Source organism: Drosophila willistoni (assembly GCF_018902025.1).
Source record: "Drosophila willistoni isolate 14030-0811.24 chromosome XL unlocalized genomic scaffold, UCI_dwil_1.1 Seg141, whole genome shotgun sequence".
Lineage (NCBI taxonomy): Eukaryota > Metazoa > Arthropoda > Insecta > Diptera > Drosophilidae > Drosophila > Drosophila willistoni.
The window spans coordinates 3,595,668-3,622,500 of record NW_025814052.1 but is presented as its reverse complement, the minus strand read 5'-3'; the positions used below and the strand labels follow the sequence as shown (position 1 = coordinate 3,622,500).

General features: G+C 35.6%; 3 protein-coding genes across 4 annotated transcripts in view; 1 reads left to right on the top strand and 2 right to left on the bottom strand.

The window, feature by feature from the left end:
- LOC6649194 (inactive dipeptidyl peptidase 10) overlaps positions 1-26,833 on the top strand; it is a 91,832-nt gene that overhangs the window by 16,623 nt on the left and 48,376 nt on the right. The window contains exon 1 of one of the 2 annotated variants that reach the window (XM_023179363.2): positions 4,484-4,639. The exons of the other annotated variant lie outside the window; for it this stretch is intronic. Coding sequence (XP_023035131.1) covers positions 4,529-4,639 — 111 coding nt within the window. The 5' untranslated portion in view covers positions 4,484-4,528. Of the gene's footprint in view, positions 1-4,483; positions 4,640-26,833 lie in introns of those variants that run through there. 2 annotated transcript variants of the gene reach the window in all.
- Positions 13,934-14,934, bottom strand: LOC111519299. Its single transcript, XM_023179367.2, has 2 exons — positions 14,097-14,934; positions 13,934-14,038 (listed from the first exon to the last, which is right to left on the bottom strand). The coding sequence occupies exon 1, from the start codon at positions 14,913-14,915 to the stop codon at positions 14,319-14,321; it is 597 nt and encodes a 198-aa protein (XP_023035135.2). The 5' UTR covers positions 14,916-14,934; the 3' UTR covers positions 13,934-14,038; positions 14,097-14,318.
- LOC124460446 (rRNA biogenesis protein rrp36) lies at positions 15,692-16,822 on the bottom strand. Its single transcript, XM_047011257.1, has one exon. It carries the CDS (start codon positions 16,783-16,785, stop codon positions 15,772-15,774), a length of 1,014 nt encoding a protein of 337 aa, XP_046867213.1. The 5' UTR covers positions 16,786-16,822; the 3' UTR covers positions 15,692-15,771.

Here is a 26,833-nt window from a genome sequence, read left to right as displayed (position 1 = left end):
CAGCCAAATGGCATCAACCCTGCCAAAGAGGGAGGGGGATAAGGGAGATGATGAAGTGACAGAGACTCTGTTTGGATGGAAATGGTAACTAACGAAGCGTGCCATGATTTTGCTGCTGGGCATAACGTTTTCCGTTTGTGTGCAAAAGTTCAAATGAAAATTAGAAAAAAAAAAGAAAGAAGAGAATAAAAGAAAAACCCAAAAACAGGAAAAACAAAACGTGAGATGAAATGGCGGGGAAAATAAAAATAAGTAGGCAAAGGCAACTAAGGCACAGGCACAAGCAAAGGCAATGGCAAATGGCGGAAATGATGTGCGGTCATTCTCATTGCTAGGGACAAAGCCGTGGGGCAACAACAAATACAAACAGAATGAAAAGAACAACAACGGGAACAAAAAGGGAAACTCGTTACGTTACAAGTGCGGTTTGCTCTCGGTTTTTTTTTGGGTTCCAGAACTTCTATACAACAAGTGAGAGAGAGAGAGAAAGAGAGAGAGACCATGTCCATGTCAATTATTTGCATTTTGATATGCCAAGACCTCGAAACTTGACAGTTGAAAGCATTTCTCGATTGCACATACATATCTGACAGTGGGGAGATTTGTAGGTTGGTCTGGATGGTGGGGGCGTGGCACTTACCAACGCATTGAGGCGCTCATGCATAATTTTCTCGCTTGAGCTGCCCCTGGTTAGTGGCTGTGGCCAAAAACCATTTGGCTACCAGTTTCTAGAGGTTGCAACAAACTCTCAACTATATACAAATAGAACATGCATACTTCAGACGTGTGTAACCTTAGCTTAACCTTCGGTTAACCAACAATTAGTCATACTTGAACCAATGATTTAAGCAACTCAACTTTAGTTTAAGTGAATAAGATTAATAACTACGAATAACTCCCGGAAATGAAAGTGCATGGTATTGAATAGTTAATAAATGCATAAATTAATCATAAATATTTCAATTAAATTGACAAGTTTAATTGTTGTCCTAGATTAACTGGTCAAATATTGAACTAGTGGACGATTATTGCACTTGGCTCTAAGTTTGTCAATGAAGAATTGAATGACTTTCCTCTAACATAGCTCTAATATTGTGTAAATTATACAATATAGAAATGTAGAGTATGGTGGTATGGAGGTGTAAACGGAAAGGGATGTGGGTAGAGGGGTCATATTTTTGCGTCTGGCTTGCTTAACATTTTTCTAGGTAGGCACAATTCAGTTCGGTGACTTTCAGTTGCATATTAAATGTATGCAATGCGTTTTTGGAGGGTTTGTGGTAAATTTTTGATTTGCATATTTATGCTGAGATTTAATTTTGTTTCCTTTTTTTTATTACGCATGCGCCTCGTGGGTTTTGTGCGTATTAAAATGCAAATTAAAGTCAAATTAGCACGCGCTTTAAGTGGCAAAATATGTCGGTGTGTGTGTGCGTGTGCGTACGTGGGCGTGGCAAACGACATGTGTCGGCTTGAATTAGTGTTAGACACCCTGCCAACCACCCCAAAATGTCACACGCTTGCTTCACCTCAATGAAGATCCCATGAGTCCTGTCACCGTTGTCTTCTTCGAGTGACACGATACGAAGATAGAAAATGTGTCCCTGCCACTGGATCTGGCAAAAATAAAACTCGAAAACACATTCGTTTATACTAAATTCCTTAAAGTCCTTTTTGTGACTGACTGACTGACTCTTTCCATTTGACCACAATCATTCAATACCCTCTTACCAATTTGTTGCAGACCACACGGGGCAATTATGCCAATCAAATGCCAAAAGCAGGAGAGCAATATAAAGAGAAACAGAGAGAGAAAAAGAAAAAAATAAAAACGTTATTTGCATTGCATGTCCTTTACCCATTGGGGACCTCTTGGATGACCAACACGTCTGTTCTGAATTTGAAGTCTGGTTTGCTCTCTCTTTCTCTCTCTCTCTCTCTGTGTGTGTGTTTGCTTTCTCTGTCATTCATTTCATTATGTGCATCCAGCGACAAAATGTATCGTAAAATTTTGTTCTTTATTTTACACATATTTTTTCTTACTTTTTGTCATCATATGCTGTCATTCTCGTTACTTTTATGCGAGCCAAAGGAGGTGACGAAGTTAAAACCCAAATACGAATTTCAGTCATAAAAAGTTTGGCACAAGGAAAAAGTTTTTCATTTTATACTCATATAAATGAATAAATAAATTTGAATTTACAAAGGAAATCGAAAAGTTGTTTCAATATTATTTCCACTCAAGCTGTTAACACTGAAAACTAATGTTGGTAAATGGCTTAAAACTTCAAACTTTAAAAATAATGCCCAGAAATATTTTCATCTCTGGCTATCCTTGGACGCCAGATTTGAAGAGTGTGATAATTTTGAAGATTCGGCATAGTCAAAATTTTAATCATATCGAAAATTTGAAAGTAAAGGAATTTCAAGGAAACATTTTTTTGCCAATATTACTGTCTGGATCTTGTCTTTGGGGAGTCATGCCATATATACACAAACGCACACACATGTTTGTATGTACATACATATATACATATAGGTTCATATACAATTCTGAACAACTTGTCACATACTTAAATGTACTATAACATTACCGTTTTATCGCCTGCGTGTGCGTGTGTGTATATGTATGTACATATGTGTTTTTCTTTTGATGGCATATCAAATTTCATGCCACATTCCTTGCCCTTGTCACAGTGTGCGACATAAATGTATAAATACAATTTCACAGTCGTTTAGTTGTCACCTACCTAAGGTCTCGCATTCTCTTTGTCCCTCTCTCGCCCTCTCTCTCTCTCTCTCTGTGTCTGTTTGTGTACTTCTCTCTGTTTCCACCTCTCCCATATGGCTGGTCGTAAAGCGTATGTAATGCTGTTAATACCAATTTTCAGCGTTTACAAATTGCGCATACGACGCATGGGCCAAGCCGGGAGCTACAATAACAACCATTCTTTGAAAATGAAATTTTCAATGTGTCAGCAACAGCAGCCGCGGCATATACGACTACACACACATACACACACACACACACACACACACACACACACACTCTAGCACACTCCACATTCACCTGTCACCTGTCATATGTCTTCCGCTGTTTATTGACAATAGACGTGCAATTGCTTCCCTTATGAGTTCGAGCTTTCTCTCTCTCTCTCTCTCTCTCTCTCTCTCTCACTCTCACAAACACACTGACTCACACATTCTCGTTCTCGTTTTCACTCAGTCTCCAAATGCCATTTTTTAATTAGAATGTGGCTTATAGCAATTTCAATTGCACTTACAATCAAAATAAATTTTTTTTAACTGACAATGAAATTCTGCAAAATATTTTACCATTTAAATTGTCTTTCTGTGAAAAAGTCAGAGATCTAGGGATGTAAAATAAAGAGAAATTCCCCCCTTAAGTATACAATAAGCTGTCAAAGAATTCCCTTTTTGGAAAATAACAAAGAAATTTTACAATGCTTTTGTAGCTAAAAAAGTGAGTCTTGTTTAGGGACCTTTTTTTTTGTATTTAACGCACATTTCAAATAATCTTAATACTTTTTAAAAGATACATTGCATACTTTAAGGCATACTGAGGAAATTTTTTAGACTTTTTTGTACTTTGAAAAAAAAAGCCAATACATTTATATAATTGGTGATATCTTTATGGAATTTTGATGATAACACCACAGAGAATAAGACATTTTTGTGTTCGGCAGCTTGTCAAAGTTAATTTGACTAAAAGTTGCTACGCATCAAAGGTTATAAAGCTCATTTACCCCGTTTTGCTCTATTTATCAGGACTTTTGTGTTGCAAAAACCTATGAATGAGATCAAGTGAGATTAAGTGAAATAAAGAAGAAGCTCTGAATTAATAAAATCAAGAATAAGAGTGTCTTTAATGAACGTGAAAATGGACGTAGTAAGTCAATAATAATAAAACACAAAAGCATTGTCCTCCCTATATTCCTAATTATCTCTTATCCTAAAGATATAAGTATTGGGGCAACAAAGAACTTGAAACAGATTTCTAACCATTAAAATGGCAGTCTAAAAGTGTAAAACGAGTTGCTTTTAGCCAGGCAAGGAGAATCGAGGTCCAATTGAAACATAAAATAAAATCAATATTATGATTTAGCTTAAACAATGTATGTATAATGATTTATGCTTTTAGCTTTTAAACTGTAGTTAATGCTAAAAAATCGTACTACAAAAATCGTAAACAGTTAATTTCTATTCATTGTATACTTTAATATATATTTTCATCAAATCCTTTGAATGGCCTTTGGCTTATATTGAAATATATATTTAATAAATTGATTAAGAACTTTTGGCTTTCATTAGCAATTATTTACAAATTGTTGCAGTTTATGTTTCTTCTGTAAGCGCAGTATTTTGTGTTTTTTTTTTTTTGAGTTTTTTGTTTTGTTTTTGGACGACTGAGCACTAAGTGAATTACAATAATAGAAACAATAACGATAATAATAGTATTAAAACAATAATATCAATAATACTTGAAACAATAAACGAAGCGTAAGCAATGTCGGTCGATTTGAGTGCCCAACAGGAACCAACTATATCCGTGATAACGACCGTTCCCGTTGCTCAAAATGGCGGCGAAATGGATGCCCTACTGTTGGGCCGCATTGGGGTGAGTAACATCGCAAATTCATCGAATAAAAAAACAATACAACAACAACAAAAACAGCAACAACATCAAGCAAACCCAAAAACCCAGCAAAAAACATCAGAGACAAAAATAAAAGAAAACAAATACAACATTTTACTATTCTATTAAATTCAACTAAGTAGCAAAGTGCGTGATGCCCACCAAAATGCGGAAAAGTTAAATAGTAAACGATAAAAAAGTCAACTTTGGCACACCAAAGTTTCTATACCCTTGCAATTTCATTGACTTTCTCTCACCTCTCAACCAGTTTCAATAGGAAATAGGAAATAGGAATTCCAAATTCATGCCAAGCCCATTTCAAATTTGAGATCTATGAAATCTAGAATTGTCCGATCTTGATCTTAAATTCGAGTAAATCAAATTCAAATTTGAGCCATACATCATAAAGTTAAACAAAAATAAAAAGACGTTTAGTCTAATTGAATTCTTTTTTCAAAGTTTCACACCAAATTTAAAAGATCTTGCTCAAAATCAAACATACATGGTAAAAGGGATGACGAATTGGATAAGATAAATTTAAGCAAGGGTATAGAAAACAAAAAAAAAAAAACAAAAACAACCTAAACTAATATATATTATATACCGCATAGCTCTCTCATTGCCTTTTGCATTTTAGCTAGACAAATATTTGGCTATGCTTTTGCCTTTTTTTTTTTATTTCATTTTCACACTTCCATTTCGAGTGTTTTTCTCTAGCAAATAGTTGGAAGAACTCTCTATCCATCTCTCTCTCTCTTTCGCTATACCTACATACATAGTTTCTTGGTTTCCACTGTTCACCATTTTCCTCTTTATTTTAGTTTTACCTTAAAAGTAGCTGAAGAGTAAGTATAAAAAGTAAATTTTTATAAATAAATTATGAAGATACTTAAATCAACAAGCAGTGAAATGTTTACTCCGATAAATATATATATATATATTTATTGTGTATTTGTGTGTGTATATATTGTACGGAATCGAAGAAATTGTGAGTCAGTTTCATTTTAGCTTGCCTCGCTTGCATTTCATTCAATTTCTAGCAATCTATTTTTTATTTACTCTAACGCTCTTCATATGGTCTACAATTCCAAGTGAACACCTGGCTTATTGGTAGCCTTATTGCCATGGAAATAAAATTCAAAAGTTTGTACAAAATCCATAATTAATTGACTAGTCGATAGTTAATTAAGTATTTCAATAAATAAACGCATTCGATTCAATTCATTTGGGGATTAGTGCGAAATGGTATTAACTATACATAACCTTGTGGATGAAAACGAAAAGGATGCTGCCAATAGTGAGCGCCATCAGGTGAGCACATGAATGTGAATCAAGTGTAAATACAAATAGTTTAAGTACCATCCAGTGCTCCAGAAGTATTGTACGAAAGGTAATAAAAGAATTCTACCACAATTTAGTCATATGACAAGGAAAAAGAAAACAAAAAAGCAACAGAATAATAATAATAATAAAGGTAAGTTGACAAGCATTCAAACAAATGCTCATACAAAAAAGGTACATCAGATTAGTTTTTTTTTCCCCCCCTCCCTCATCCTCTTGTAATTACGTTTATAATTAAGCATTTTTCTATGATGGTAATTTGCAATGGCAAATGGAACAAGGAAAAATATTAAAAACAAAGCTTACTGTGACCATGCCAAAGTTTTTATACTCTTCCAAAGAATGTTGCCAATCTGTTTTCCAGCTGAGGAGTCTCTTTTGGAACTTTGAAATCTCGTTTTCTTTATCTTAAAACCAAAAGGACATAAGATTTGCTTATTAAATCAGATGTGACCAAATACTTAATATAATATAGAGTTATAGAGTTAGATATGTGCATCTCATTTCCGCTAGGGTATAGAAAAAGAGTAGTAAAACTGAAATCCTTGCCAGCATTCGTTTTTTTTTGCTACCCACTTTGCTTTCATTCTGGCAAATAAAGTTTTTTTTTTTTTCAAGAGAAGCAAGTGGAAAACCAGAAAATATATGTATGTATATATAATGGGTAATTTAAGTGCCAAGATTTTAATTAAAAAATTACCAAGCAGAATGAAGGTAATGAAATTCAATCAAATTAAAACGTTGCAATAAGTTAAGACCCTTGGGTTTTAGTTTTCCTTTTCGTTGTGGCTTGCCATTACCACTTTCCGCTTTCGTTTCGTTTTCCGACGTTCTAGTTTATATTTAGGGGCCAATGAAATGTGCACATAAATTTCATAGCATACATTATGGCGCTATTTTGCTTGGCGTTCAATCTGCTCTTTGTTGGTTGGCTTTATTTTCTTTTTTTTTTTTTTTTGGCTTTACATGTGTATGAGCGAATGTGTTTGTGTGTATGTGTGTTTGGAAAATTGCATTTTATTTTCATGTGGTTTGTGTTGCTCATGTGAAACAAGCTCATTAAAATGCCAAATCCAACCATTTGATTATGTGCCGTAAAAGAAAAAAAAACTAAAAATATTTATATATATGAGAGGAGAGAGAAGTAGGGACAGCAAAAGCAAGAATAAAGAGCAGAGATTTGCTAGTAAAATCGTTGCTTTACATACCTACAAACATGCATTTTGCAGCATTTTGCCAGCTGCCTGACAATGTTGACACCCCCCCCTCCCCGTTCCGACACAGACCAGCCTCTCTCTCTCTCTCTCTCTCTCTCTCTCCCTCGTCATAGTCTGGCTGATTCTCTAAGCGGCTTTCATGGCATTCGCATTCCATTCATTGAATATGGTCCAAATACAGCTATTTCATAGTATGTGCCATAATAAAAACAAATTTTTGTTTCATTCCCTTTCGACTCTTTGTGTTGTGTGTAGTTTGTTTGGTTGGTTTGAATATGTGGCCATCTAACATAACAGTGGAAACAACTCATAAGAAGAATGTACTCTATGATTCAAACATAAAAAAGTAGTTCAGATTGTAAAATATTTGTGATTTAATCTGTGTAGTAATGCTATAAGATGTTTAAATAACGTATACGTCATGTTGTTCAAGCAAGTTCACGATCTGTCATTGAAGTTTCTTTAAGTGCATGCAATTTTACCCCTTTGACAAACACTTTCTTAAGGACAACATCACGTATACGTGATAAAGCATAGAATTCATTTGGCCACAATATTTCAAAAGTTATCCCCCTGTGGCTGATATCTGATGTAAAAATTATAGTAGATATTCACCCAATGTCTTCTAGTTTATGCAAAGAAAACATTTTGCCACAAAATTGCAACTGCCAGTCGGATAAACAATATATATATATATATATTGCTTTGAATTGGTATGTAGAGTGTATCGATTTTTAACTTTTTTGCCACAGAGCAAAAAGATGGAAAAAAACTTAATTTGAAGGTAATCGAAATGGCAGATATTTTTATACAATTTTCTTGGCCACTATAAAACAAAACGACATAAAACGAAACGAAACGACAAGCGTTTGAAGAAGAGCAAATAAAGAAAATGATGGAAATATGAAAATCAAATCAAATAAAACTTGTTATAAAAATGATTTCGATTTATTCAGTTGCACTTTGGTTTAGGCAAATTGTTTTGCCATCTGTGGCAAGGCTTCACCTTGCTCTGATGCACTGTGACTGTGGTGAGGCATCGAACCAAATGAAGGTATATGCAATTTTGCAATTGGAATTGCAATTGCAATTGCAATTGCATTTCTCTGGCCGCATAATTGATGAGCTGCATGGGAATGGAGAATGTTGATGACTTGACACTGGACACAAGTAAGACCAAAAATATATATATCAGTCATTTGTTGTACATTGCTCTGATACATTCTGACAATTGAAAGGGAAGAGAGAGAGAGAGAGAGAGCGTTAATCGAATTAAATGCAATTCACGTTGCGCCCACAACCAAGCAAATTCAGCTTGGCCAAGAATCCAAGTCCAATGCCATTGTCATGGGCACACACACACACATACAAACTAACTAACTTACATACACATGATGGCATACATTCACGCACAGTGGGTCTCTAAAGATGTTTATTGCTCACAATTGTATAGAATGAAATGAAGTGACACTTTATCTTTGGTTATTAGACCACCGTACGGAGGCAGCCAGCAATGAAGAGGATAAGCGAATGCTGAATGTTATGCGGTAGGCCTAACGGGGCAGGGCGAGGGGCTTAATGTTAAAGGGGTATGCAGTGGGACGGGGGTCAAAGACGTAACTGTTAGCCAGTGCTCAACATGCTTGATTGAGTTCAAAATCGGATTTGTTGTGGCGCTCTTCTCGCTTGCCTCGCCTTTAACATGGCAAATTGAAATAAAAACGAAACGTGACATTTGGTTCTGATTCTGATTCTGGTTCTGTGAATTGTGAATTCTGGTAACAGGATGCACACACACACACATACAGAGGTATACATATATATATATATACATCTGTTTTGTTATACTGAAATTTAACTAAAAGGGGCAAAGTGTCTGTGTGTTTGTGTGAAGGGGAATAAACAATCAAATAAAGTTTCATGCCCTTCATCCTTTTGAAAATCACAGAGAGGGAGAGAGAGAGAGAGAGTGCGTATTGTTCTCCCCCTTCTATGACCTTACGCATACATTTTATTGTCAAAATCAATAGATGTCAGCATTTAACAGTTGCCAAAGGCTCGCCTGTTTCTTCCCTTCCTCTTCCCCCCCATACCCACCACTTACTTTATCATCTCATCGCCTAGATAAAATCCCTGTCAAATATGTCTGCTCTCTACAGGTAAGTGGAAAATTTATTGTTTCTTTCTTTACCAGTTAATGTGATTTTCTTTTTTATATATCTCTTTACTATATCTATCTAACTCAAAGTCGTCTATCTCTAATATTATCTATTTTGTTTTTTTTTCTGCATGACGCACACGCACACACACACACACACACACACACACACACACATACAATTGATATAGCTCTTCTATACATATAAGTGAAAACAAACAACAAACAGAGAAACAATCAAAAAAGTTTAATGTGCAATCATTTTTAAAAATATGACCAATATTTTTTTCTTTTTTCTCTTCCCCAACAACACAAAACACAAAAAACCAAAAATGAAAATAAAAATAATAAAAAAATTACACACAAACCAACAAATCACACGCACAAATCAAATAACTAAAAACAACTACAAAACAAAACAAAACCAAAAAATATATATGTATGTATATATATGTATAATAAATATATGTATGTATGTATTGTATATATATATATATCTATATATGTACGTTTCAATGTATCTTATGTGTCTAACCAATCCAACACGAAACATACACGTCTAACTACATACACGAAAAAACTAAACTGCACATAAATATATCAACGAAATATATAACCAACATGTATCACCGAGCAGCATTCGGTAAGTAGTTATCCTTTTATTTACCTATATACCTATACAAATTAATATCAATACAAATATAAAGATAAACTTAATATTTAAAATATTGGCTAGATTTATGACTGTCTAAACAAACCAAAAGGTTACAGTATAAGAAACCCATTGTAGGCAAACAGAGAATATAATGAAAATATTCAAAATAGTCTATGATATCAGATCCTATTTGAATATGGTGTTTTTTTGATATATTTTATTATAGGCAATCGAAAACTAATTATTCTTGCCAATAACACTTTGTGAGAATGTTTAAACTAAAACACAAGCAAACAAATTTTTCTGACAAAATCTCAATTGAGTGGAGACATACTCTTTTAAAGAATGGAAATCTTTTGGATGGAAATATGTGTAGCCAGTTTGGATCGAAAGAACTTACGAAACAATCTCTATAATTGAGAACTTCAGAATTTAATATCTTTCGTTTTGAGATCCATTGATGAAGAAGAACTGATCCAATCACCACCAACAGATGATTCACCATTCTACCAGATAGGGAAATGATCATACTATCTGACAATGTATTGATCCAAAAGGAGAGGGTTAAATTTAGAAGAGGGCTAAATTTAATATCAATCAAACAGTTCAGCTTTGGAATTTAATCAAATTTCTAGTTTTTAATAAATTGTCTTTAGAACGCAGAATTCTGAATACAAGATGAAAACATAAAAAATGTTCTGAGATCAGTTTTTTGTTTTGAGAATTTTCACTCTAAGAATTTTTACATTTCGTAGAGTGGAAATTCTCAAAACAATTACAATTACAAAACAATTTTTTTTTTATTGCACAATAATGAGAAATGTTCTGAAATGTAAACAATAAATATCAATAAAAATCAATGCTATCGGAAACGATTACAAAATATTCAAAGAAAACTAATCGAGAACATTTGCAAAATAATAAAATCTCTAACCGGGTGGCATTTCCAGATCAGTTTCTCATCCGTTGCAATAATGGCAACGCTTTTTAACTTTCGCATCTGGCAACACCTTTGCATTGTTCTGATCACTGAGTGCTTAGTGTGCAATAATGCCATCAGGAGAGTGTTAAAAAAAGTATTGAAAAAACTTTAAACTGTCCTAAATAAACATAAATACAAATTCCTAATCATGTCATTTAATTTTTTTTAAGACGACCCTTTTAATTTAAAATTGTTCTTTATGAATTCAAAATAATTGACCTGTGTAATTATAATGTTTTTTAAAGCGTAATGAATGTTTGGAGAAATTGTTCAACAAATAAAAAGACTACTTTATATAGGGTATACAAAGTTGATAACCAGATAGTTGATATGTTTTCAGTGTGCAAACTCTTTATTCGGCTTTAAGTTGATGAATAAATTCAATTTAATTGCTTTCGTTGGAAATCAGGATTATGGCATTTGCCATAAATTTCAATCAACTCTTTTCGTTGTTGTTTTTTTGTTTGTCTTTTTTTGTTTTGTTGTTTTTGTGGTATGCCTGGATACCAGGATTCGCATTTCATCTTTATGTTATGATTAATGCGCCAACGAGAGTGAGTCGCTGCCGTTGTGTGTTTCGTTTTGGTTAAGTTCAGTTTCAGTGAATTTATGAAGTTCAAAGCGTGACATAGATAAATAAGGGAATGGACTGATGTGGAGGAGGCTGTAGTAATAGGGCACCCTCCTGCTCCTTCCACTTTCGTCCCATGCTCTCTCTCTCTCTCTCTCTTTTCTTCCAGCTAATGGCAAGCCTTAGGCAAAATAAAAAATAAAAAAAAAAAAAAAAAACATGTATATAAAGCAAGTTTTGTGGTTGCCGTTGACTTCCAGTCGAGTGACTTGACTCTGCCTTTGCCTATCTAACGATGCCATTATATTGTCATGAATATGATTATGATTCCATTCTGAACACTCCCCTCCCACACAAAACCTCCCCCCCCCCAACCGTCTATGCTCACGCAACGCCCCTTTTTGTATAAATACATATATACTCATACTTCCTCATTCCTCTTAGTTGGCCGTGTCGAAAGGTAAAGCTCGAGCTAGCTGGGCATCATATTTCATAGGAAAATGGCAAACACAACTTTTTCGTTCGCTTTAAATAAATAGCAAGAGCCCAAAAACAGTGTTAGTAGTAGTACATAGTAGCAGGAAAAACAAAAAATAATAATAATAAACACAACAACAACAACAACAACAACAACAAAATAGAAATAGAAATATGGAATAGAATTATGAGTGTAGACGCCTGCACGAATTTCTGTGTATGACAATTTATGCGCGGCGCGTGTGAAGAATTTTGTAGCCTCGCATCTAATTGCTAGCTTTTAGATAAGAAGAGCAAGCGGCAGTGGCAGTAAAGCTGTGGTAAGACTCTGTAAGATGGAGGAGGAGGGGCAGTGGGGGGTAGTCAGGTGTTGTCTGCCATAATTAAAGCTGACGACGGTTTGTGGACTGCCAGCATCTGGTTGTGTGAAAGGTTTTTATTTGTTGTTTTTTTTTTTACTTTTTATTTAGCCTGTTTGTCTCTTTTTGGCCTGACAAAAAGTTCAAGTTCACAGTACACATTCCTTTGCTTGTTTACCTCTACCAAAGCAGCCCCCCGAAGTGTTGCCCTCAACGGACCAGGCATGACCTTGTACACACACACACACACGCACGCACACACTTGAGTGCCAGGTAAAGCGGCTCACCTGGTGAAGACGCCTCCTACCGCTACACCTTTCATTCATAATTTAGTTTTGCCAAGGTTGCGCCTTTAAAATGACTTTTAGGCTGCGGTTTCTGTGTCCCTTTTTTTTATTTTTCTTGTTGCCGGCATCAAGTATACGTCATGTTGCACCAACTTAGATAAGAATTATGCTCATTCATATAAAGACAGAGACAGAGACAGAGACAGAGACAGAGGGAGACAGAGAGCGAGCGAGTGTGAGATAGAAACCCTTTTCGCATTCAAAGAGATATTTATGTACCAAATTATCTACATATCGTATATTTGACAATCGTATATTTGACAATCGTATATTTTCAGGCCCGGACAAAGCAAAACAATTGTCGAAAGCCATAAACGTGGCCCACTTGGCTAAGAGATGAAGAAAACAAGAACAATGGAAAGGCATTAACGGCCGATTATCAGAGTAGGAAATAAATCACAGAGCAAATCCCAAGCTAAGCAATGAAAATTTAGTTACGGCCTTTTGGTCAGTCAGTCAGACAGTCAGTAGAAAATGTAAGGGTGATGTGGCGCCCTTTTTGGGCTGTGTTGGAAATTGTATATATACATACATAGGAATCGATTTGCGGTTTAAATATCCCTGTCTCAGTCTATTTTTGCGTATGTGTCGTGCGTCTGCTGATTGTGAAAACAATTTGAAAATTGCTTTGAGCCATTTTCAGGGAACTCAAGCGGCAAGCTGACAAACAAGGACACTGCACAAGCATTTGGTGTGCGTTTTGCTTCTACTTGTTGTTCTTGTTTCATCTCCATTTCGCCTTGGCGCTCACACACCAACACCAACAACCCCCCACCCACCTCAGACTCACTATCCTGCCCCTTCTAGTTGGTATTTTATTTCTTTGCTTGTTTCTTTGCCAGTCATATGAGACATTTAAGGGAGAGGCAGAGAGAAAAATATTCCGTTTGCTTGTAGGCCAAGTTCAGCTCACTCGTTGCACTAATTTGACAACCGTCAACACAGTAGAATCTGGCCAACTGACGTTCGACGACGGCAGATGATTTCCATTCAGAATGATTGAGTGAGTGGCAAGTTGACACACCATCGTATCGAGTTAGCGAGTGAGTGAAGTCCCAGCATGAAAAGTGTGTGAACAAGTGTGTGATTGGTGCATTTGAAAAAGAACAAGAAAAACAAAAAGTTCAACTTGGACTAAAGTTTAAATTATTCTAGCTCGTGACAAGAAATTGTGAGAAAGGTAAATATATTTTATTCAAGTGCACAATTATTTGCATTCCATTCGAGGTGTATTTAAAAATTAAGGAAATGGCATTTAAATTCCAAAACTGCATCTATCAAAAGAATCATTATTAGAATCATAATAAAACGTAAAAGATATTGCTTACTGACTTTCATATTTTTGGTGACCCCGACGTTCTCTGTCTTGTTTATAATAACGTTGTCCTTTTGTTGTTGTTGACCGTTGTCCATTGGTCATCTATTTCTGGACTTCCTGTCCTCTTGCAGTGTATCTATCCTCATTTGTATTTGTATCAAAAATATAACTTATAAAACGGTTTTCGATGAAAAATGATGAGAACAAAACTCTTCTTATGGCCAGATTTTGACCATTTACTGTGGCTGATCATCCAAGCCCTCCATTTCATCCTCCATGCCGAAATCATTCTCATTTAGCTCATACTTCTTTTGATGTTGATTTTGACGATGCCGCCGTCCTGCAAGGCCACGACGTAACTGTGCCGGTTGGGCTCGTTTCGGCTGATATTCCTGCTGCTTGACATTAGAGCGATCCATTACCTGTTCTTCCGAATCATCGAAACCAAAATCAATCTCATTCATCGACTCGTCATTGTCCAATAGTGACGAAGCAAAAGCATTGCGATCATTTGTTGCCTTTAGACTCTGTTGACCATTTCCAGCTGCCAATAAGGCATCGGCGGCAGCCACATCCGAAGGTTGGCGCTGACAGCGACTATCCTTATCCAATCCACTATAATCACTAATCAGACCAGCATCTAGATAATCTTGGCCACCTTGCTGTGGCTCACAATCATCATAGTTGAACATGGCATCTGGATCCATTATGGACTGCTGCTGCTGCTTCTGTTGCCTGTTTGAAGCGTATGGTTTGGCCCAGGCCATCGGCAAGAAGCAGTCCCAAAAAAAGGCAACAAAAAGAATTATTATAATAAAATTCGGTTTATACATTTTTTCAAAATTTGTTTTTATCATCTCGGAGTCGTTATTTCAACTGAATATGAGTATATCCAAATTTCGGTTCAAAAGTTTTTAAAAACTGAAAAGCCTACTTTGTATTGATGAGAGAATTATACAAATTCAAATTCTTCAGTTTAGACAATTTAAATAAATTCTTGAAAAACTGGATTAATATCTTTCTTTTATATATTATTCAAGGGTTATAATAAAATGTTTGTAAAGCAGAATATGTAAGAGGAAACTTCAACACAAAGTGTATATCATATATATATACATATATGTACATATATTGATAAACATGAAGAGATGAAAAAAATTATTCGTTATCCACAATCGTTTCCTTTATCCTCGACGGAACTACTTTTTAGTATTGCTTTATCAGGGGGAAACTCCACCTACGTCGGGGTTCGATTTCGAGAACAACAGAATTGTAGATTTAGTAGGTCTCCATTGAGCCACCGACTAGAGATGAGATGAAGAGATGAGTCCACATTGATATGCTGTGTGTCGCCCCAACTTGAAAGTTATTGGGATAAAACTTGATATTTAAGCTTTCAATTACATTTGGGATCTAAAGTATGAAAGTCTTACGAATCGGAGCATTAAATCAATTAGTGCTATACAAAAAATCGGTAAAGGAATTGGTGTATTTTTATAAAATTTAGTATTGAGACAATTTTTAGAGTATAATTTCCACAACAACGGATCGGATTTGACCGCCCTCCCACTCTCTTAAAAATCAAAGAATCCAAAAAGTTTAATCCGTTTTTTCTATCAAGTTTATTGTATTTCATGACAAAAATATATGTTGTTGTTGTGAACAAGTTGAGAAATTAAAAGAACATTCCTATTGCCGGATATGGGTCAACATTTGAACAGCTTGCTGTTCGATTAAATCTCGATTGGCAACCAATTGCTTGAGATTTGCCTCATATTGGCGGAATCCCTGTTTTATGGTGGACTTTTGTGTCTGAGAACGTTGTCGGCGGGCGGCAGCTGCTGCATGAATGGCCTTGGCCAGGCGAAGTTGTTTGATAACATGCTGATAGGATTTCCTTTGCTGTTCTTCATTATTCGCTGGCATCGCTGACTGATGTTGATCTTTTTTGGATGGATCTGCTTCAGCCGAATCTACACTCAAGTGATTATTGTGAATGGAATACTTTTTGGAATTGGCATCGGCTAGGGTAAGTCTAGCAGCATGATTATCAAGAGTGGAATAATTCTCATTTTGCGCATAAGCCTGACCCAATTTCTCCGGTTTCTTGGCGTTTGGTAACTTGACTTTGTTCAGATTGTGGAATTTCGATGTGATGTGGTTGAGTTTGAAGCCAGGGCTGGGTTTGTTTTGGCAGCTCGGCTTGGACTTAGCGGGCTGCGGCGGTCCGAGCTGTGAGTCAAGTTCACGGAGATCCTCTTGAATGGCCCGGCTATGCCCATGTAGTTCTCGTAACAAGCAAGTGATGCGAGCCATAAATGCTTCTGCATCGTCCTCTTCATTTCCACGGTTTGCATTGGCACTACATTGAAGACTTTCATCGTCGTTGTCATCGTCTTCAGCATTGTCATTGTCATCGTCATTGTCGTCGTCCTCAACAGGATCCCCGGCAGTGTCATCATCGTCATTATAGTCTTCAGCTTTGGATGATGATGATGACGATGATGATGATGATAATGGTTGATGTGGCTTCTCATAGCTAATATCATTGGGATTCTCTGCGGGACAGATGGCTGGCCTGTAATGAAGTAAACCATTTCTCGACCAATTCAATGAACTCTGAGTGGCCGCTTGTAGAATATCAACTTGCAGTTGAATATGCAAATATATCAGAGCAAGCACGAGTTGAACACTTTTAGTCATCTTTTTTCTTTCTCACACAACGAAACAAATTATTCAAACGTTGCTCTGACATTTTTGTCATGGTGAACATAATGGCTGACGTCAGGTTGACATCTAACTCAAACCATTACACACAGACATAGAACTGCAGCCAAACAGGTAAAGGAAAATGCTCGTTGAGTAGCGGATGGCCCACAGCACCCAAGAGTCCACCGCCCACCCTCCTCTCTCCCGCTTTAAAGGAACATATACATAGAAAAGATGGCAAATGCATTTCTTATGTCGCCATGAAAGCGACAGCATCCAGAGTCTGAATAAGTGAGGCTGAGAAATTAAACTAAAGTGTCTTTTCATTGTCATTTCTCCTACCAACATGAGACTAATCTGGATCTGATGGTGCATTTTCCTGCTAATTGGCCATGGGCTTTTTGGCAATTTTCAATTAAATTGTCAAAATGCTAATGAAAATGTACGCTAGAGAAATGATATCAAAGAAAACTCACACCTAACGAGATAAATTGAATTTCTACGAAACTAACACAGAAAACAAAACAAAAAAATGTTAAAGCTATTCGTAGTAAAAAGAAAAAAAAGCCCACATAAATGCTTGAAGGGTTTCTCAATTTGTAGCCTGAAATTTAACCTTTCGAAAAGTTGAATTTCTCATATTTCTACTCCCAAATGTATGCTTTAAAAAGCTTTGCAAACTTTGTTCTCAACTTGGGTACTACATTCAAAAGCTGTTGATGTACTTAAAGCTTTCCCTTTACACACACACACACACACACAAAGACACTCACAAGAGCTTTCAATACACAGACACACACACACATTTAGCGACACTGTTAGAATCCAATTTTGAAAATTTAACAAACCGAACATAAATCATTTCGTCTGTCAGGGGCTCCCCTCCCCCCAATTGGTCCCCAGGAAACCTGCCCCCAAACTGCATTCAAAAACTTTTCCTCCCTTTCTTTGCTTTTCAGTTTGTCAGTTTTTTTTCTTTTTGTTTAATTTTCTCTCCATTTTCGTGTTTCTTTTGGGGGCAAAAGGTTTAATTTATGGTCGCGGCCTGTTGCTGTGTCTCGAAGCTTAGCTGAAAAACTTCTTATCAGCGAAAAACTATGTGCTGAAAAGAAACTTTCAACATCAGTTTTTTGTTTGAAATCATCTTCATTCAATTGACAGGTCCAATGGCACAAGAAGTTTTGCTAACACAAAATTGCTTATTAGGCAAAAATATTGCGAAAAACCAAAAAAGAACATGCATAAACGAGAAGCCTATTCATATTGGCCCTTTTTGTACTTGCGGTACAAAAAAGGTTTGCCCTTCCCACTTCACAATCCTGTCATGGTTTGGGCCATGTCCTTGGTCATATGCTGTATTTAAGTCCAAAAAAAACATATCTAAACTCTAATTTGCCCTGTTTTTCAAAAATTAAGATAAAGTTTTGGAAAATCTAATAGATTATCTTGCTTAATACTCTCGTTCTTAGAGTCCTTGGACTATGTACCTTATGTACCTTATGATGAACTATGATTTTTTCGATAAGTTATAGATCCTTACCTATGTAAATGTATATAAATATGTAGTCAAATGGTAGAATCTAGAAAATAAATGAGATCGATTCAAAAAGTCTTTGAAAATCAAATACTTATATTCACTTAGCCGAATCTTATGCTTAATCGTTAATGGTTATGTGTCTCTCCTGTTTCATTGGTCACACAAGGAAAAGGATTATCATTCCTAAGTATACATTGTACGGGGTATTTGGAATTCGGTTTACCATTTAAGAAAAAAGTGGCTGATTATTTTTTCTCATTTCATCTTTGATGAAATAAAATTCTTTAGAATACTTTTCACTCCCCCCTCCCCCAAAATCCCATGGCTACATGTCTAAAAGAAAAAAAAAAAACCCTCATTAGACACGTTCTTGGAGTGACTTGTGCGTTAGGTCTGTTGAGTTGATTGTGTACATAGTTTTTGGGCATTTTGTTTTGCTCGCCGCATTCCGCACTTGGTGCGTCGGTTGCGTGTGCCACCACGTGATGATGGAGGACAAATGCGGCAGACAGGCAGCAGGATGGAAAGCTTGGATGCCACACGCATTGCTATTGAAAGCTTTTTGTGTGGCGCAAAGCTTGTCTACATGGAAAACGGCAAAATAAAGAAGGACGAAGAGAAACGAAAGCGTACTGGAAAAACAGCCGCATGCTGTGATAAACTCACAGGACGATTGGCGATGGCTAAAACGATGGCGTTGGCGATGGCGATGGCTATGGCGATGGCTGTGGCTATGGCTATGGCGACATGTGCGTTAAGGCGACCTTCTCAGTTACGCTCAAAACGCCAGCTGCTGCAGTCGCCAAGACCGCACAGAATACGCGTCGAGTTAGCGTTTTTAGTTGGCGCTCGTCAAATGCTTTTTGGCATATCTTTTGGCTCGTTGATCGTTGACCGTTTCGATTCGAAAAATTAATATAATACAAAAAATAAAAAAAAAACCTCACCAAAGCTTCAAAAATATCAAAATTCTATAAAGAAAATTGAAATAAAAATTAAGCACTACGAAAAACATAATTAGTTAATTTCTTTGATTTTGTTTACAATTGCCACGCCCACAAGGAGCATTGGCATTGGGTTTTTATTATCGTGAGTGTATTCAACTTGCCCGTTTTTTGTTTGTTTCTGTGTGTGTGTGCGTGTGAGTGTGCGTGTGCGATTGTGTGTCCTAGGTAAATGGTTTAATTAACAAAATACCAAAAAACATAGCAAAATTAATGAGCATAACGCACAAAGAAACATGAAAAAGTGTTGATTTGCATAAAAGTTAAAATTAATAATACAAAATTTAATAAAAATGTTTTTTTTTAATATACAAATAAAATAAAGAAATATTTGATATCTATTTCCAAAAACTTCAACAAAAAGAACAACTAATATAAAGAAAATAAATAAATAATTATAATTAAAACTGAAAAATGTTGCATAACATTGACAAATTTCTTGTTGATAATTTGGAGTTTTTTCTTTTCTGAGTTACCCAAAATAATTAATAGCAATAATTTTAATATTCTAATTTTTCTAATCAATTAGACTTTATTCGCAAAACTTAAATCAATTTTGATCATTTTTGTGTGCTTAGTTAAACGTTAGTCTCTCCAGTCTAATGCCTCAGAAATATTTCAATTTCTCATAGAAAAACTTTTGGAGAAATTAAAATAATTTTGAAACTAGCTTCAATTAAACAAGAACAATTGATTGATAGAATAAACTGATTCATATGTTCCACTTGGAATATTTATTTCATCAGCCAATAATTCTGATACAATATTTTCAATTTAAAATGAAACGTAAATTTAAACAGAAAGTTATTAGGAAACAGAAAACTAACGCAAACAAAGCTAAAACAATGGGGAGAAAAAAAATTATCGTACCGTAAACACCCCTTATCGAATCAATGAATAAATTTGGCATAAAAACAAACAGAAGAACAAGAAATCAAGTATACGTCCTGTGGCTTTTGTTGCTCAATCTCTGGAAATGAGAATAATGCATTTTACGATTGCGTTTTAACCAACTCGCACTTTGATCCATTTGCCCAAAAGGAACCTCAATCAAAATAAATAATAAACAAAAGTAACGAAAAATAAACCAAAGACAAAAAAAAATTCCGATGCGGGGATGCAGGATGAAGTGGTTGGTGGAGGTGGGTGGGTGGAGCTCTAGAAGTATTCACAAATTGTTGTTGTCGGTTCTTGACTTTGATTTTTGTACATATATAAATCCTCTTAAAGCGCTGCAATGTATGCTACAGTTTTCGCTCTATACCCATTATGCTTAGCGGATAAATCAAAATTCGAGTATTTAGGGCTTACTGAGAGTCGCTCTAAGTAATTGAAATTGAAATGACAATATTTGGCTCTAATTAATGCAATGTTTTAGTTAACCAACTAAACACATTATACTAGGTTTTATTTATTACTAGAGTGAGGCTAAAAGGTATCTGCACGTCGATTATGTCTCTTAAGAAAACAATGTTTCGATACGGTTTTATTTTATTTTATTTTTTTATTTGCTTCTTCCTTCACACTTTGCATGCTGATTTGGGGGTTTACCTTATTTGCCATGGTTTCCTTTGTGTGCCCTGTATCTTTGTGTTTGTTGGTGTGTGTGTGTGTGTGTGTCTGTCTGCATCTGTTACTTGACTTTACTTTCTGTTGATTCTTTCGTCTCCTTTGTTTCCCTGGATAATATTAGCATTGTAAATACAGAATAGAGAGTAAAAAAGTTCTGCTTATCGTTTATCGTTTATCGCTTAGTTTTCTTGCTTGTCTTTCGCTTTTTGCTACGTGAATTGAATTTATTTTTTTTTGGTTTTTTGTTTTTTATATTATTCCCAGAACTGGGACAATATGTTAATAATGCCAGCCTAATTAGCCCCGTCTGTTTGTCTGTCTATCTTTATACATACATACATATATCTGGCCAGCAATACAGAACACGTTGCATGCCAAGGCAACACAAACACAGAGCTAACTAATTAAATCACGTAGCAAATGCGTATAAAAGCCAAATGATGATTCTCATTTCAATTTCTAAAGGGCAAAACTTTTTAGGCAAATTAGCAGCCAAACAACAACAGCAACAACAATTAGACACACTCACACACACACACACACATATCCTATCCTATTTCAACGTTCATCTCTAATAGGTTTTTGTTTATCAAAGGCTTAAGGTCCAGGCCTAGAACGCAACAAAAAAATAACAACAACCTAGAAAAGGACATAAAATCATCATCAACAAAAGAAGAAGACGAAGGCAAACGAGAGGAGAGAAAAAGGTTCAGACAAATTGCCTTCATCATATTTCACTTTGCCTTCTCTTATGATTTTTCTCTAGCCATTCTATGCATGACACATAGTCAAATTGTACTGGGGGAGGGTGTGGGGAGGGCGAATAAAATTTCTTGTCATCTTAAGAAAAGTTCAAGTGAATTGAATAAACATAATTCAAGCTCAGTTTCGTGGGCTTTTCCCCTCTTTGACTCCCCCTAATTCTGTCTCTCTCTGTCTTTCTATTCTAGATTTTTATTCTAGTAACTGAAAACATATAGATCAAAGTAACAGCTCTTTCTAATACGAACCTTCTTTAATTGCTGACATAGACATTAACTTAACCCGTAGAAAAAGTAAATGTTTTTGGCATTTAATATTTTAGATAGTCAACTTTGTGGCTAAAGATGCATTTATTTTATTCTTTAATATAGTTTCAATTTCTTAACTTTAAGTTATTTCGTTTTGCCTTCTGTTGGCCAACTTATGCGAGATATGTCAACCAAGAACGACATCAAGTAAACCTCCCAAGCCAACTTCTTTGAGTTTCCCCTCTCCCTATGGCATATCCTATATACATAGTTACATTATTCTGTCGTTCTTGTTGCTATTGCTGTTGTTGTTGCCTTATTTAAGTTTCAACTTCTCAATTTCAGTTCGTTTTCTTTTTTGTCATTGTAAGTATAAAGCACCAGAGACGTGCTCAAGTATCTCATTCTCAACTCTAATCTTTAGTCAAGGCTCTTGCCTTGTGGTATATGGCCTCCCCCTCCCAACCCACCCTTCATCTTAGCCATCACTTTTAGTCAAACACTACTCTCTCATTGGATGCTAGTGTCATATCATTAGCATAAGGAAAGATGCAACTTACTGCTAACGGCAAACAAAATGAAACCAAAATTGAATTTTTTCACTTTTCTTTTTGGCTATTCTTGTTGTTTTTGTTGTTTTGTTTGTATTTGAGGCGTGCAGCAACAAAAGCCACATGTACATTATAAAAATGTATCTACTGATATAACAACAAAAGATTTCTATAGAACGAACATAAGAGAGAAAGAAGCAGAACGTGCATGAATAACTAACTAGCCCAGAACACATCATTCGGGAGATATCAAAGTGTATCTACCAGATAATAATACTAATAATAAAAGTAACAACTATAATCAATCAATAAAAACAAAAAACAAAAAAAAATAAACAAAACAAAGATTTCACAAAAACCGCATCAGAAGCAGAAGCCATGAATGCCGCACAAAGCGGCGGCCACACCGGAGGCGGTGGTGGCTCAATGGGCAAGAAGGGATCTCAAATGGAGGTAATTATATTAAATTTAAAGTGCATGGCAAATGAGACGCCGTTATTCAATTTAAATCATTCATCGAAGTATTAGGCATAAAAGTAGCCCGCTATGGCTTGCCCTTAAAAGTATGCTATATATAATTGTGTATTCGATTTCAACATGAATTTCTACTCGATTTATTTCTAGCTTAAATATTGATCATTTCATTGAAAATATAATTTAAAGAGTATCATTCAAGTCGATAGAATGTTACAATTTCCATTTATTGCCAATTGGCGGAGAAGGGGCAGGGGGGCTGGTACGGTGGCATTTTGTAAAGAACGGCGATTTGTGACCAAGGGGAAGTTCCGGCTAAGGTTGGGTAATGAGCGTAAATTGAATTTGTTTGCCCCGGATTGAAACGTGATGGGTATAAAACACAAAATTAAAATCAACCAATTCAATTAGTCCGAATGGCGAAAGAAGAAATAAAAAAAAATAAATAAAAATGAAACATTCTACAGCAAATCAAGATGAATGAACCGATAAATTTTCTCGAAACGAAATCGAATAAAAACCAATTGCAAAAGTTGTATTTAAAGCAATTTGCTATGGAAAATCAAAAGATTCTTTTCGTTTAACCTAAGGGTTTTTCTTTTTTGCGGATGTGCCAATTTTTAATTTAAGTATATATGTAAAAGACTTGAGGCTTGGGCATCGATTCGATTAGATGTCAAACAAATAAATTAATCAATATCTAATAAAGTTGTCTATTGAATTAACAAAACATTGGACTTTTAATTGGGTTTTATCTATCATAACGATGAAACATTTTTTGACTTCATTATTCTCTATCTCATTTAGTTTATCTTTCTGACTTTCAATCCTATCGATTAGATGCAAAAATTAAAAAAGTATTGGAAGTGCTTCCCTTTTCTGTTTTTGAGATCAATTTAAGTTTTTTCAATTGACAGATTTGAGGATCTGAAAATTTATTTCAAAATCCGCCTCTATTATTAAAAATTTCGGGCAACTTTTTCTTGGGCAATCCGGCAAAAAGGCAGGCAAATATGAAAATGACAAATGAAACTAAAACTTAAAGTAAATAATAATAATAATTCATATGAAAAAGAAAATATTTGTTAAGAGAAGCACAAAAAAAAAAAAAGAAACATTCTGTGGAAAATGTGAACAAATGTTGGCATTAAATTTCACAAATGGCAATCAGTGTCCTTGTTTTTGTTGTTGTTGTTGTTATTGTTATTGTTGCTGCTGCTTTTGGTGTTGTTATTGTTTTTGTTGCTGTTTTCCTTTTGTTTTTATTGTCCCCTGTAAACAGACAATTAAAAATGAAAACAAACTTAAGCACACACAGAGGAACGAAAAAAACAAAAAGCGAGGAACAATTCACCAAAGCGGGGCATGAGATGGGGGGGGGGGGATGGGCATGTATAAATGTAGATGGGTGGTTGGGTAGACAATATAATGAGCAAGGTCGCTTAGCTGTGCCTCACCTGCCATTCAAATGCTGCTTGGCCATAAATGTTTTAAATGGCTATAAAAAAGAAGAAGAAACAACAAAACCAAAAAAACAAAAAAAACCAACGCGACTCCAGGCTTAATGAGTGGGTGGTTGGGTGACTGAATTGAGATGCCAATGGCGAATGGGAGTGACAAGTCACAATGCCCTGGCCTACTAATTAAGCCAAATGCCTTCTCACTCACTCTCTCGCTCTCTCTCTGTCTCTTTCCCTCTCACTCTGTGCTATTTGCTGAGCACTGTTTCTGTTTCCATCTCTGAATTTTCTGTCCTTTGAGTGCAATTTCTGTTGAATTTTTCAACGTTTCAACTTGGTTGTGATGGCCCTGCGGTGCGTTACGGTTAGCTAGGGGGGTAGAGAGAGAAAGAGAGAGAAGGAGAGAGAAAGAGAGATGGGCAAAGGAAGGAAGCTGACATTTTGGTCATATCCAAGCGCTTTCATTTGGTCGTTTAGAAATTCAACCAATTCCTACATTACTGGCGACTTCATCATCCATTAATGTCACTCAATCTGTGCGCATAAATTTGCATAAAGCGAAATCCAATTTTCTCTTCCCACATCACATACACACACACACACACTCACATGCAGACATACGCCCACACATACACTTTATCAGCTCACCTAATAATGATATGCAAAAGAAACGCAAAATTTCATTTGTGATATGCCACTGACTTAATTCTTAATCGCCTTGACACGCCCTTAAATACGCAGAGGAGCCAAAAAAAAAAAATAGTATATAAACTATATACATAGGTACATATGTATGTAAATATGTATAATAAATCTTTGCGTGCTGATATTTAATTTGTCATTTCAATGCCTTCCTGACTCACCAGCTAAGTAACCAGCAAAATAGCCAAAAGACTTTGTGCAAAAACCTCTCAAAATCTAATTCTTTTAAATTAGAAACAAGTACAAAAATGTTTACTTTAGTTAAGTCATTGATTTAGTTTAGAAATGTTTGATATTTTATAGCTCTCTCTTCACATCGGTTACGTTACGTTATTCATGGCCAATTTGTAAATTTGTAAGGCCAATTTCGATCAAATTATTAGAGAGAACAAAAGTCTTTATTCGCATTTCGATGTAATGCTTATAAATTCCTGTAAAGTTGTGCTAATTGAACTGCAATTAAACCTTCAATTTTTGTGGTCGATTGGTTTCAAAATGCTGGCAATGGGTAAGCGATTTGAATAGGTGGCTGATAGGTCCGAAACCCATAAACCGCAAATACCTCACTGTGGGGAGCTATCCCTCTGTTATAGCCGACACACAGACATACAGACACACACACACACACATACATATGCATACCACACGGCATGCTAATCGGTCATTAACATGACACCGATTTTCGGCATTGCGTATACGGCACGTGGACCTCTAGCTCTTAACTTAATGTCGACGTCACCGTTGTTGACGACAGAGTCGTTTTTTCCTCTTCTTTTTTTTTGTTTGGCTTTCGTTTTGGTTTCCTACTTCTTTCTACAAATATAGAGTATAGCACTTTTAGTGCTACGACTGATCAATCGATCGATAAAATACACTTTGACTCTAAAGAGACTGTTCAAGAGTTGAATCAGTGTAATCAGAGCCGATCTATGTATATATTAGGATCAATATAATCTGTGAATGTATTCGTCGTATGGATCGTACTTGTATATGGTTTAATCATTTGGAAATAGAAAATACCAATTATTATTTCAAGTAGTTTTATTTCAATAGCTCTTCTTATATTATTACACAATCAAAATGATGATCTAATTTATCTTAAGATTATATTTATATAAAAATACTTGTGACTAACTGCCCAACGAATTTCTAAGAGCATATGTAATTCGTTGTATTTGCTTATAGCTTTTTTTTGTTTCCCTTTTGTGTGTGTGTGTGTGTGTGTGTGTGTGAGAGAGTTATATATTTTTTTTCTTGCTCGGGGGCTCTTTAATTAAATGTTTTTGCTGCTTTTTGACCCGCACTTTGATGTGAAATGCTAAAATTTTTTGTTTACTCTCTCCTTTGCGTCTACTTCCTTTGCTTCTACTTCCTTTGCTGTTGCTGTTGCTTCTGCTTCTTCCTCTTCATCAGTTGGTGCCCTAATTAAATCTCTCTAGGCAAAGGTTGGGTCATAAAGTTTCACTTTACCTTTCTTTGTGTTTTTGTTCATTTTCCTTTTCTCTCTCCCTCTCTCTCTCTCTCTCGTCTTTTATATATAGTTTTTTATTATATTATTTTTTTTCCTCTTGTGTGCTCGACAATTGCATTGATGAAATTACGCATTGTTCTATAGGAATGTTATCCCCCTTTATTTTCTATGCGACAACCTTCAACAACTCCTTCTCCTCCTGTTCATTCCCCATTCGCTTCCCGGGGCGACGCTGTGCAATTGTGCGAGCAATCAAAGTGT

Bases quoted from the DNA above. Each gene is read 5' to 3' on its own strand.
- LOC111519299 (XM_023179367.2), bottom strand. From the start codon at position 14,915: ATGTATAAACCGAATTTTATTATAATAATTCTTTTTGTTGCCTTTTTT.
- LOC124460446 (XM_047011257.1), bottom strand. From the start codon at position 16,785: ATGACTAAAAGTGTTCAACTCGTGCTTGCTCTGATATATTTGCATATT.